Raw genomic sequence first — 12,918 nt, forward strand, 5'->3', positions numbered from 1 at the left:
TTTTATATTACAATCAATGGGATTAGAAGATGAATTGTAATACATTGCAAAATTTATATTCATGAAATATTTTTTATCGAATGCATGGCTAAAAAAAGTGAAATTTACTGCAGCTAATGCTTCTTCAAAGTGATATAAAGATATAAGTATTGATATAAATAAATATTACTGAATATGCCATTGAACACAATATTAAACAATCTTAAAATTAAGTTTTAGTATCGCTAAATCCTCATTTTAGTCTAAATCGGATTCGACGGGTTCCTCGTCATGAACTGAAGAATAATCAGACATATCATATTTGGAATCTATCGATTCCGTTTTATCAGAAGTATCAGTTGCTAAGGGATCTACTACTTCTTCAGGTATAGGAAAATCGCATTTTGGAAACCCATCATCAGAAAATTCCGGAGTGCTTTCGCAAAAAGTGCTTTCGCAAAAAGTGCTTTCGAAACATCAATACAAGTTATGTCAACTGCTTCTTTCGAAGTACTGGGTTGAGGATTGTCAACGTCATCGCATATTGGACTGTTTTCAGCAGTACTATTTTTAGGATCACTAGTGGCAGCAGTCTTAACTTCTTCATCCATATTTCCATCATCTGAATAAAATTATTAAAATTATTTCATAACTGACAACAATTTTACATTTTTAAAATTAATTATGTAGATCTTACTCTTTTCGACTACTTTTCTAAGCCTATCACGCTTTAAGTAAGAAATTTTTTTACTGACGTAATCGTTAAAATTTTTCAATTCTTTTTTAATATCGGATTCTTCAACGTCTTCCTTTTTTTTGTATTCGTCATTAAGTCAATGCAAAACAAATCTAAATAAAAATAAAAAAGAAAGTTATTGTAACAATTTACTTAATTTTTATTATTTCTGGAAAAAGTCGACAAAAGTTTGCTAAAATCTTAATTTTTGCTGTTGATTTTTGTCATCATTATTTAAATTTTATTCTATTGATTTCTATAAACCTTATTGACTTTTTCCAGAATGATAGGAAGCTGTTCATTTTATAATAACCTTGACAAGCGGCCAATTTAACTCCATCTAATTTCTCATACTGCGGAATTATTTTTTTGGGCTGCTCTGGTTTATTCTCCTCTACAGTACCATCATCATGCTCCGATTCTTCATCCTCCTTTGTCGACTTCTTGCCTTTTTTTGCGTGCTTTTTACTTTTTCCTCCACTTTTCCCTATTGTTCTATTACTAATTTTTCCTGTCAAAGTACTCTTTACGAGAATATCTTCACCTATCACGATTAGTAGAATGTTTCCAACGCACGTGCTTGGTTTTTTAGAGCGCATTAAATTATTGTAGATTGAGGCAGGCAATCTCACGTTCCTTCCAATATGTACCTATACAACAATTTTAAAATATATATTCCCTGCTAAAAATAGGCCATTGGCATTGATGAAATTAATTATCAAATTCTGAGTTATATTTCAACCCCACTCTTGTAATAACAGATAGGAGTCAATAAGATTGTTATGATCAGCGCGATTCGGACATCGTGAATCGCGCTTATAAGTATAGCAACCGAGTCAACAACTCCGCGGTTGTTCTTATTTTAGTTAGTGTAGTTATCTGACAGCTTGAGGGCTCGTCCGGGATGAAATACAAAAATGACTGTTTGAACTCAATAGAAGTCAATGATTAGTACTAGATTGTAATCGTGTTATAATACAAAAAGTGAGATTCAAATATATGTTACATTTTAACTCATGATTTTATCTATTCCTGTTAACTATTCTAGCAGGGTTAGTGTATAATAAAAGCATACAAAATATACTCACTGTGTCATCCGATTTACGATAACTGCCTACTGGAAGGAAGTGCTTTTCCTGGTCATTCATGTCTGAGCTTTTGTTAGCATCTTTTAATTGGTCTTCAATCGCTGAAGATAAATTAACTTGCATTTACTTAAAATTTAAATTAATTATATCCGTTAATTTATAAGTTATATTGAAACTTACTTTTCTCATTACAAATTTAACTTTTTTCTATTTAAATTTCACTTTTCTCCATGCAAAAACCTCAAATATGATAATCGCATTAGACATTAGATTTTTAAGAAACCTTTATCTCCAATCTTTCCGTGCAAGGTCCTATTTGAAGGTATAGAAGTTCCATGGTTTGTTAATTTTTTATTTTTTACAGATAAAATTTGTACTACGACTGATAATAATGACAGCGATCTTCTAAATGTAAAAGATGTTAATTTCGTTCAATCTAAAAGTACGAATAATGATGAAAATATAACAGATCATAATGATAGAGGATATTTAGATAATTGCTGTGATTATAATAATTCTGTTAATTTATTAGGTAAATGATTCATTCATTTTAAGCTTGCTATTTATAAAAGTATTTATCTAATTGGCAATATTATTAAAAATAAATTCTGTTTAATTACAGAGGAACTCGAGGATGAACTACAGTCTAATAATTCAATAAATCATGTAGTTACATCTCATAGATTAAACACATCTATAAATGAAAATAGTGATTTAGATGATATTACTATTGAGTGAGTACAGGAAGTAATTTATGTAGATACAAATGTATTAAAAGCGATGAAAGGCGATAAAAATCGATTTAATTGAATAATTAAAGAATTGAAATTCAATAATGTCTCAAAATCATGTAATTCAAATGCCATTCGATGAGATATTTATATATAAGTGTCAAACTTTGTAAAATAGTAGAAATTACATATGGAGGGCACTGATATCCTACTTTTTCGTAATTGTGTTTTTATCATTTTTCATAAGCAAATTAGTTGTTTGTTCGTCTGCTACATGGTTGGGTGAAATTTGAATTTTAAATTGGCTTTGAGACCCTCTTAATTAAATTCTACGAAACCGACTAAAATAGATTAAAATCAATTAAAATTCTTTAATTTTTATCATAACATTGATATTTAAATGTATTTCTTTACTGTTAAAATTAGTCAGTAGAGATAAATTAAATTATGAATTAAATTCTAAGCTATATCTGAATTCCATTTTTTGCATAAAAACATATTAAAAGTTGATGGAGTCGATGGAAATCGATACAAATTGATAAAATTCTATCCAAAAAAGGATTAGTAAAGTTAATAGATACTTATTGCTGGTATAATAACTATCGACTTCAATTGTTGTTTTTCGTACTAAAATCTATTGACTTCCATCGATTCTAATTCATTTTAATCGAGTCTTAATACAAAAAATTGTATTCAAATGAAGCGCAGAATTTGTTGATGATTTAATCGATTCCTATTGACTATTTTTATCAGCGTTTTTGTTTCAACTTACACACAATCTATCTTTTATAAATATAGAAAATTTTACTTATCAATATATGTTTGATACAGGTTCAATCATAATCACGAAATAAATGGTGAAAACAATAATGAATCAGACAGTGGTGAAACTTATTGTGATTCTGATGATATCAGCGATGATTGCGACAGTATATCTGATAACGAAGAAACGTCATTTGATGACAGAATTATGTTCAAAGAGTCCTAAATGACAGTGCGAGATGTTATGACGCTAGTTATGGCGCACTCCTTAAGATTTAAATTATCGGATATTGAAAGAGATAGCTTAATAGATATGCTGAAATTATCAGCTGGACCCGATGCAAACGATCTTAACATATCGAAGTACAGGTTCAAACAAGCTTTTGATCCTCCAGATAACAAAATAATGTTCCATTATTATTGTACTTCGTGTAAAAAGGCAATTATCAACTCAAGTACGCATGACAAAATAACAAAGAAAGTAGTTGTTTGTTCGAATTGCTTGGATAAAATTAACATCAGTTTAACATCTAAAAATTATTTTATAACAATAGACTTCAAATTTCAGCTGAATATGTTATTTCGCAATAAGGAAATAAAAACAGAATTTTTTAAGTTTGAGGAATCAATATCGAAAAGACCTGCTGAAAATGTAATCAGAGATGTTCATGATGGTGAACTGTACAAAAATATTAACAATAATGGAACAAAATATTTCACCTACAATGTTGGTTCTGATGGAGCACAATGTACTAAAACTGGTAAGCAATAATTTTGGCCAATGCAAGTTTTGCTTAATTGTTTACCACCCAAGATGAGATTTCAATACGTTCTCCTAGTTGGCATGTTGATAACAATCAAAGAACCAGACAGCGATATAGCTAATTTATATTTCTCAAAGTTTCTAGAAGAAGCATTATCGTTGTATGAAACAGGAATAGAAATAACAGATCTTAATGGCAGACCAATCAATCTTAAATTTATTGCATTATCGTTCTCTTTTGACTCCGTAGCTAGGCCAATTTTTCAGCGAAGATTACAATTCAATGGATACTTTGGATGCTCATGGTGCTACCATAGGGGAATTTATTACTTATAGGTGTCAGGAATTAGATATCCAATGTTTCATACTAACGAGGATCGTTTGGTCAATCAGCCATTACGAAGTAGAGAAAGCCATGCAGAAGATTTACAAAGCGTAATCTTATCAAATAACTCTTCTGCAAGAGGAGTGAAAGGTGATATATCGCTATCCGCAACTCCATATATCGATATGGTGTGGTCTTTTAGTTATGATTATTTACATGGCACTTTAGCTGGAGTAGACAACCAGTTGTATAAACAGTATACAAAAGCAGAATCTAAATTTAAGATATCAAGTTTTGACAAAAATAGAATAAAACAAAGAATAATATCAATAAAACCAACTCACGATATACATAGACTTCCAGAGTTCGAGCGAAGTAATTGGCATGCTGTTGACGTTAAGCATTGGATTCTATGTTACGCATTACCATGTTTATCTGAAATTCTTGACGAGGAAGCATTGCTACATTATTCTTTACTTGTAAACAGCTTATTTACATTATTAAAGACGGAAATTACAGCAGAAGAATTATCTACATGTGAACACGATTTAAAAAAATTCGTAGTATTGTATGAATATTATTTTCATGAAACGAGCATGACATTTAACGTTCATTCTGTCTTACATATAGTAGAATCCGTTAAGAAGAACGGTCCTCTCTGGGCGAATTCCACATTCCCCTTTGAAAATAATATTCATCAGTTGAGACAATTAATTAATGGTCCTAATGGAATGGACAAACAGATGTCGAGAAAGCATTTAGAAAGATTACACTTTAAAACGGGTAATGTTGATTACTCGACCGATAAGATATCAAATTATTGCTCAAATTTATTTGATAATAAAAGGTTATCTACGTTTTTCACTTACGGAGATCAAAATGCAGTAGTATTTGTAGGTAAATATTATTATAAAAATATTAATGGAACGTCAGCTCGAGTGTACAAAAAATGTATATACAAACATAAAGTATTTCACAGTATAAACTATACACGTGCGCAGCGGACTAATGATTCTACAATAAAATTGTCTGATTCAGATTTCCGACAAATCATAAGTATTTTGTGCATCGATAAGAAATGTTATTTTCAACTTTCACGAATTGATGTATATGATGAAAATCCATTTTACGTAAATCATATTAAAAAAATTCGATCAGAAAATTTTGAACAATACCGAATAATTCCTATTACTGATTGTAAGTGTAAATTAAATCTGTTAAACGTGCGTAATACGAGATATTTGTGTGAATTGCCTAATGACTTTGAAATACAATAGGTTCCCTGGTAAAAATAATTACTATGAATCATTAAATTTTCAATCGAATTTGAAGCTAAATCTTAATAATCACACTTTTTGTAATAGAACTCGATTAAAATCGATAGAATCGAAAGGAGTCGATAAAATTATATACAAAAAATAACTATTAAAGTTAATATAGTTTTATCCCTGAGTTAATATCCCTGATATTAACCGTCGACTTTCAATGTTGTATTTTATATTAAATTTTATCGACTCCTATCGATTTTGATTCTATCGATTTGAATACAGACCTAATACAAAAAGTAAGATTCAGATTTTGCTTCTAATTAAATTGAAAATTAAATAATAGTGTTGTAAACTTACTTGTGAAGTAAATAACTAGGAAACATCTTTAATAATTATAAAATAATAATTTTAAATGTTAAAAATGCTCGCTATCTGTGTACATTACCGAATAATATCAAAATACAGTAAAAATATTTATTTTCGTCTTTGACAGCTTATACTTTCCTTTATTATATCCTACCTATTGATTTACTGCATGATGATGAACAAAAAACATTAAAATCGATTAAAATTTATTAATATTAATTGTAAAATGTATAATTAAAACGCATTGTGCGCTCTTATGATTGCAAAGGCAGTTGAATCCGATTAAGATTAATGACGATTAATATCGATTAACTGTGATTAATTTTCAATCGATCAATTTCTAAAGGCATATTGAGTTGACTGGTCAATATTGTGTTTACTTGGCCTCGCAGAGCGTCAGTTTTGAAAATGGAAAATCAATTGTTTGAACATGTGATTCACTTGCATGCGATTGATTTGAATATGTGCACATATTCAAATAAATTACATTCATTTAATATGAAATGGGTGAAATCTTATTAAAAATATAATACTTATTATAATGATTGAATGTCATTGAGATTAATTTACATTATGTTTAGCTTTGGCACATTGAAATAGATAAAAAATCGGCCTTTCTCAGTCAAGCTAAAAATAAATAAAGCCAATCAACACCAATGTTAATTTTATGAATTAAAATCCAGTAATTTTTTCATTAATAAGAATATATTGAAGCATTCATTGATGAGCAATAATGAAATTATTCATAAAAAATAATTTACTCCAGATTTTATTCAAATCGATCAAAATAAATTTAATTTATTAATTATGATGTGATGTCGATTGAATTTTATTGACGTTGATTCGCCTTTTACATTAACATCACACATTTAAATCGATACAGAAATGTACCTGTCAGAGTATACTGAAATATATTGAACTCAATTAAATATCAATATTAATTTGAATGATTAAAGCCCATTCGATCCACGAACAATGAAACCGCATTGGAATACATTACAATGTACATAAACTTGACGCATTAAAATCGATGAAGAAAACGATCTGCAACAGAAGACTGCAACAGTCAATAAAATATTAATATTAACTTTATAGATCAAAATCTATTAATTTTACCAGCAATAAAAACGTATTGGAGTACATTGGAAAGCAATGTTTAAATCCTTTATCGAATATGGTTTGCTCTGACACCTATTTGAATCGATTAAAATTTATTAACACCTATTGTAAAAAAAGAAATTTAAAGCCATTACGCGCACTGATAATTAAATTTGAAATGATTAATATTAATGCTAAATATGGCTATTTAGGTCGATTTCAATTAAAGTCGATTAATCGCGATTGATTTTCAATCTAACTATTTTAGAAGATCGATTGAGTATATTAAAAGCAATTTAAAGCGATTCGATTTTAATTGTTTTTAATTGGTCTCAATCCGTTAGTTATAGCAGGGATCATTAAAATAAGCTCTAATAAGCCTGATGGTAAATCATGGATCAATCCAATTCCTCAAAGTGTAAGGCTTTGTCGACCATTAAGGATTGCATTCGAAAAAGAAACAGATAATTCGACCATACGTGAATACAATCGATTAGAAAATGAAATAAAGAATCTCAGTTCTTATAAATTTAGTCTGTCCAATGGAAAAAACATTCGCGGTTCTTATTAAGTTACACAAACTCTTTTTGATGGCAAATGTTTAAATGTAATAGTGGGAAATAGAGCAACCAGTAGATGAATTTGTAAGATAACGTCTCATCAGTTTGGAGAATTTGGCAATAATTTCACTCCTGTTGCTGAATCACTGAAGTATGGTTTGGGATTATTGCACGCGGAAATTAATACATTTGAGCATCTCCTAAACATTTCTTATAGAATGCCATTCAAAACGTACGATATTCGAGAACCGCTAAAAGGTGCGTCTATAATAATTATGTGCATGATGTTTTCCCCGTCAAAACGATCAACGTTGATTCAATGCTGATTTCAATATTGATTTCAGTCTGAAATCAGCGTTGATTCAGTATTGAATCCACGTTGAATCAACGTTGAATTAACATTGAATTTGTCCGAAAACGCAACGTGGATTCAACGTTGATTTCAGACTGAATTCAGTGCTGGATTTCAGGGTTCAATAAGAGTTGAAATAAATAATTGTAAAAAAAATATCGCTAAAACCTGGGCTCGAATCCGAGACCTTTTGAATAGTAGACGAATGACTTGACCACTTAACCATTTCGACACTTACATTTATCTCATAATATAACATATAAACGGAATCCTATAGAGAATAACCGAAAATTAATCTACTCTATCATGATTTTTATAATAATACTGGACTGGACCCTCAACTGGACCTCTCTGTGCTCTCGGAAAGGTACCCAGCTTCGAGACTATTTGCCACCTATAGGTTTCCGTGTATGTTACATTATGAGATATACATTGCAAGTGTCGAAATGACTTAGTGGTCAAATCGTTCGTCTACTAATCAAAAAGTCTTGGGTTTGAGCCCACGTCTTGGCAGTTTTTTTTTTACAATTTTATTTCAACCCTGATTGAACTTTGAAATCTAGCACTGAATTCTGTCTGAAATCAACGCTAAATCCACGTTGCGTTTTCGGACAAATTCAATGTTGATTCAACGTGGATTCAATATTGAATCAACGCTGATTTCAGACTGAAATCAATATTGGAATCAGCATTGAATCAACGTTGATCGTTTTGACGGGGTTATTTAGAGCCTTCAGCAACTACCTCATTAATCAATAAATGCTATTAATGTTTTTTATTAATTTATACATTCTACGATTTTCAGAGCGACATCAAATTCGAAAAAGAGATGTGCAGGAAAAAGTTTTCATTGATTTCGGAGTTAGAGTGGACCAAGTATTACAAGGCCATGGAACAACAAATACTGGAAATATAGCTCGTAGATGTTTTGAAGATCCGAAAAAATTTGCAAGGTCATTGGAAATTAATGAAGATTTGGTTCAAAATATTGTAACTATATTAACTTTATTTAAATGCAAAAAGGAGCTTAAATTAGACGAGTTAGAAAGGTTCTGTATAAATATATATCAACTGTACTACAATACGTATCCATGGTGTCGAATGAATCCAACGCTTCATAAAATTTTAATGCATGGGTGTCAAATTGCCAGGCAATTTCCTATGCCTTTAGCATACTATGCCGAAGATGCTAATGAGTCTTGGCATAAGTTTTATCGCAGAACTATGACAGAACACTCCAGACAAACAAGTAGATTAGCACGAATTACGGATGTATTTAACAGAGCAGTGCATATGAGTGACCCAAAAATGTCTTTGATGTTCAGAGGCAACCAAATAAAATTAGCATATTCTTTCAAAATGCACAGGCATTGAACTATATAAAAGAAACGTAAGTTTATTTACGAATTTAATTTTGTCATGAGCTCAGAATTATGATTTCATCCTCAATCTATTTTATAGGCATATTATGAACGAAGAAGAGTGGGAAGAAGAAAACCAGAACACAAGTGATTATGAAAATAATATGACTTATGATAATTCTGATGAAGAATCTATAATGTAATTATTATGAAATAATAGAAGGTTATCATATTAATTGGAAATGGAATACTACAGAGTTATTATTTCGTTGCTAATTGTTACTATATAACGTGTAAATACTATAGCGTTAATATGTAATGTAATAGTCTAGGTTACATAATTATATATGTATATATATATATATATATATATATATATATATATATATATATATATATATATAACAATTTTATGCGTGTTAACTTTGAAATCTTTCATGCTATAGAATGAAACTTCTCAGATTTAAAATTCCTGTAGGTTAGAATACTTTAAAATAACATGTTTTCTTGTTTATATAGTGCCGTATTATTAGAATATAATATTCGAAGCTAATCAAATTAGACGTCCGTGATTTATGATAATTTTAAGTCCCGGATTCACGTTTCTTAGTACAATAGGTCGAAATAGATGAATTTTTAGGTTATGTAGGTAAAAAAAATCATTCATTAATTAAAAAAATAGTATATGATTGTCTCAAAAATTCCCAATTATTTTAAAATGCATTTTTATGGCATATTAATGCATTAACAAGTAGCTAAAATATCGTTTTCTTAAAATTAAAACTTTTCATAGGTACCCCGGCTCGACATCATCAGAAAACAATATTCTGATATTTTCCCCTATATCTGAGAAGTACAACCTTCATTTAAAAAAAAATTAGGTCCCTAGCACTTTCCTGAGAGGCGCAATTTGATTTAGACAATAGTTTTCCTGAAATCGCCCATAGTGCGGCGATGCGGCGCGGAAATCACACACACGCGACAAATCAGCTGTTTTTCGCAAGTGTTGTCAGCGTCTGCTGATCAGCGGTGTATAAAGCTGTACAGCATTAATTTAGTTGACACCGCATTTCTCAGCGTGCTAGGGCCGGCCCTGTTGGAAAAGGTCGATAGAAGACGATTAGATCACTTATCGACTTGAATAGTGAATCTTAATTTCACTTTTTGCATTAGAACTTGATAAAAAGTGATAAAATACGATAAAAATCAATATAAATCGATAAAACTTAATATGAAAAATTACAATTGAAATTGATAGAATTTCAAGAAGATCATGGTCTATTGATTTCAATTGCAATTTTGCATATTGAGTATTATCGACTTATATTGATTTTTATCGTATTTTATCAAGTTCTAATGCAAAAAATGGAATTAAGATTCACTATTCAAGTCAATTGAAATCTTATCGACTTTAATGGTGAATTCTAATCGATTTCAATCGATTTCTATTCACTTTTGAGAGCAGGGGGCGCGCTAAAATGTTAAAATGTTAAAATGTCCTCCACAATGTTGCTTATTAGCGAATTTTTCGTTTTTTAACAAGACATAACTAAGGAGGAGGAGGAGAAGGAGGGTGAGGGTAAAAATTTTGAAAAATAAAAATTAGAAATGCTAAAGATTAGAAATTCAAAATTTATAAACTGAGATTTTGAAATGAAATAATTTATAAAACAAAAATGTTAAATTGAAGTATTGCGAAAGGTGATATTTATAGTTAAAATATTGCAAAAGCGATATTTTGAGGAATTTGCAAATTTAGGTTTTCAAAATTATACCTTTCCAATATTTTGGGGCTTAAAATTTTACCTTTCCTTATAATTCAATTCGTAAATTTTGCCACGTATTTGCCATTCAAATATTTATTTTTCAAAATTTTTACCCTTACCCGAAGGAGGAGTTTGCAGTATGTTTGAAATAAAATTATACAATAGGCCAAATTACTGTAAAATGTGAAAAATTTTATTATATGATGCAGGAGCAGCAGTAGTCTTTACATTTTCATGATTTTTTTTCAATTCAAAGTATCGCAGAAACCGGCTAGTGAGACTCATAATGAAATAGAGCATTGTAATAATCAAACTGATGGCAACAGCTGGATTTGACAAAATCATCGAGTGCAATACTTTTCTAAATTCTCAATCACCGAGTACATTAGTACTTGGCGATAGAGAATGCAGAAAAATATTGATTCTCGCCATTTTTTTTCAAACACCGCTGGAACCATAAGTTTGACTATTTCAATGCTCGAATTCATCCTAAGTCACACTAGACAGCTGGGGCTATATACAGGGGTACACACAAACACACATGCACATGAGTAAATATATTTTACAAATATTTTTTGGTTTCATATTGTACGGAAGGAAGAGGAAGAGGATGCTACTGCTAGTACTGAAGTGAGTGCCGTCGAAGAAGAGAGTGTTGACGACTTAATGGATGTAGAAATTAGTGACAGTGTAGTGCAAAGAATTAGTAGTAGTGAACCGATGCCTGGACCTTCCGGTTTGAATTAGGCAGCGACGGCGTCATCACCCGTAACAAGTGAACTTCCATTATCACCTGAAAACTGGTTGGATCGGCAGACTTGTCGTAAACTCCCGTGTTGTGCGACGGTTGGACATTACATACAGTGACACGAGCTCTGGCAATTCTCACCCTTTTACATCGTCAGACAAAACATTTTACGAATACGTGGAGCAGTCTGATGACGGCGAGGACATCGAAAATCTACATACTATAAATTCGATGTTTCTAATGTGTTTTTCAACTTTGCCTTCTAATAATGTATATCTTCTTTAAATTATGTTAAACTATTTTGGATCCCATTTTTTGACTACATACTCCTTAACACTGTTCCTACAACATTCTCTTAAAAAAACTTTTAAAAGTTGCTTCTACATTTATAAAAAAAATCGAATTAAAGGTAGATAACTCGTTTTTGAGATTCTCCGGTGATCGAAATCATGACTCAGCACTTTTTTTATCGACTTTCCATGACACCTGGACATCGTCTACAGGAAGGTACATATTTTTTTTTAGTAGATTTGATGTTCACATGGTGCTCATTCTCGTCGACAGAGGTAGAATCAAGGAGGTAGAATTTTTTTTCAGTAGATTCGATGTATCCAGTGCTTATTTTTGTAGACAATAATTCATCAACTTAAGGGTCTTCTACCAATTGGATATTATATACGAAGAGTTTTGCCTTATTTCGATATATTATTGTAATAAAGCTTATTACTTCGGTATTTTATTTTCATGAATGTATATATTATTTAATTTTGAAAAATATTATTTACTCTTTGGGTTTAACAGAGTTGAGACTGTCATCTTTACATTTTATATTAAGTAGTATTTTGTCAAATCTAATAATTATTTTTTTTTGTTTAAAGCACGTAGATAAAAGCTATATGTAAAAATTATATCTTTGATATTTTCATAATTATTTGATTTAAAACATAAAAAATTTCCATCTTTGAAAAACAAAGATTCTCTCATTTTCTTCCCAAAAATTTATAAAGTGGGCTCT

At 30.3% G+C, this 12,918-nt stretch overlaps 2 protein-coding genes across 6 annotated transcripts in view; both read left to right on the forward strand.

Moving 5' to 3' along the window:
• The window catches only part of LOC107980680 (glutamate receptor ionotropic, kainate 2), a 602,400-nt gene that overhangs the window by 508,791 nt on the left and 80,691 nt on the right, over positions 1-12,918 (forward strand). The window contains exon 11 of one of the 4 annotated variants that reach the window (XM_031927149.1): positions 2,168-2,227. The exons of the other annotated variants lie outside the window; for them this stretch is intronic. Coding sequence (XP_031783009.1) covers positions 2,168-2,212 — 45 coding nt within the window. The 3' untranslated portion in view covers positions 2,213-2,227. Of the gene's footprint in view, positions 1-2,167; positions 2,228-12,918 lie in introns of those variants that run through there. 4 annotated transcript variants of the gene reach the window in all.
• LOC116416888 lies at positions 2,426-5,774 on the forward strand. Of its 2 annotated transcripts, none has more exons than XM_031927150.1 (2): positions 2,426-2,537; positions 3,366-5,774. In XM_031927150.1, exon 2 carries the CDS (start codon positions 4,417-4,419, stop codon positions 5,659-5,661), a length of 1,245 nt encoding a protein of 414 aa, XP_031783010.1. In that variant the 5' UTR covers positions 2,426-2,537; positions 3,366-4,416; the 3' UTR covers positions 5,662-5,774. Both variants share the same exon structure in this region, with proteins under 2 accessions (XP_031783010.1, XP_031783011.1).

Source organism: Nasonia vitripennis (genome assembly GCF_009193385.2).
Source record: "Nasonia vitripennis strain AsymCx chromosome 3 unlocalized genomic scaffold, Nvit_psr_1.1 chr3_random0012, whole genome shotgun sequence".
Lineage (NCBI taxonomy): Eukaryota > Metazoa > Arthropoda > Insecta > Hymenoptera > Pteromalidae > Nasonia > Nasonia vitripennis.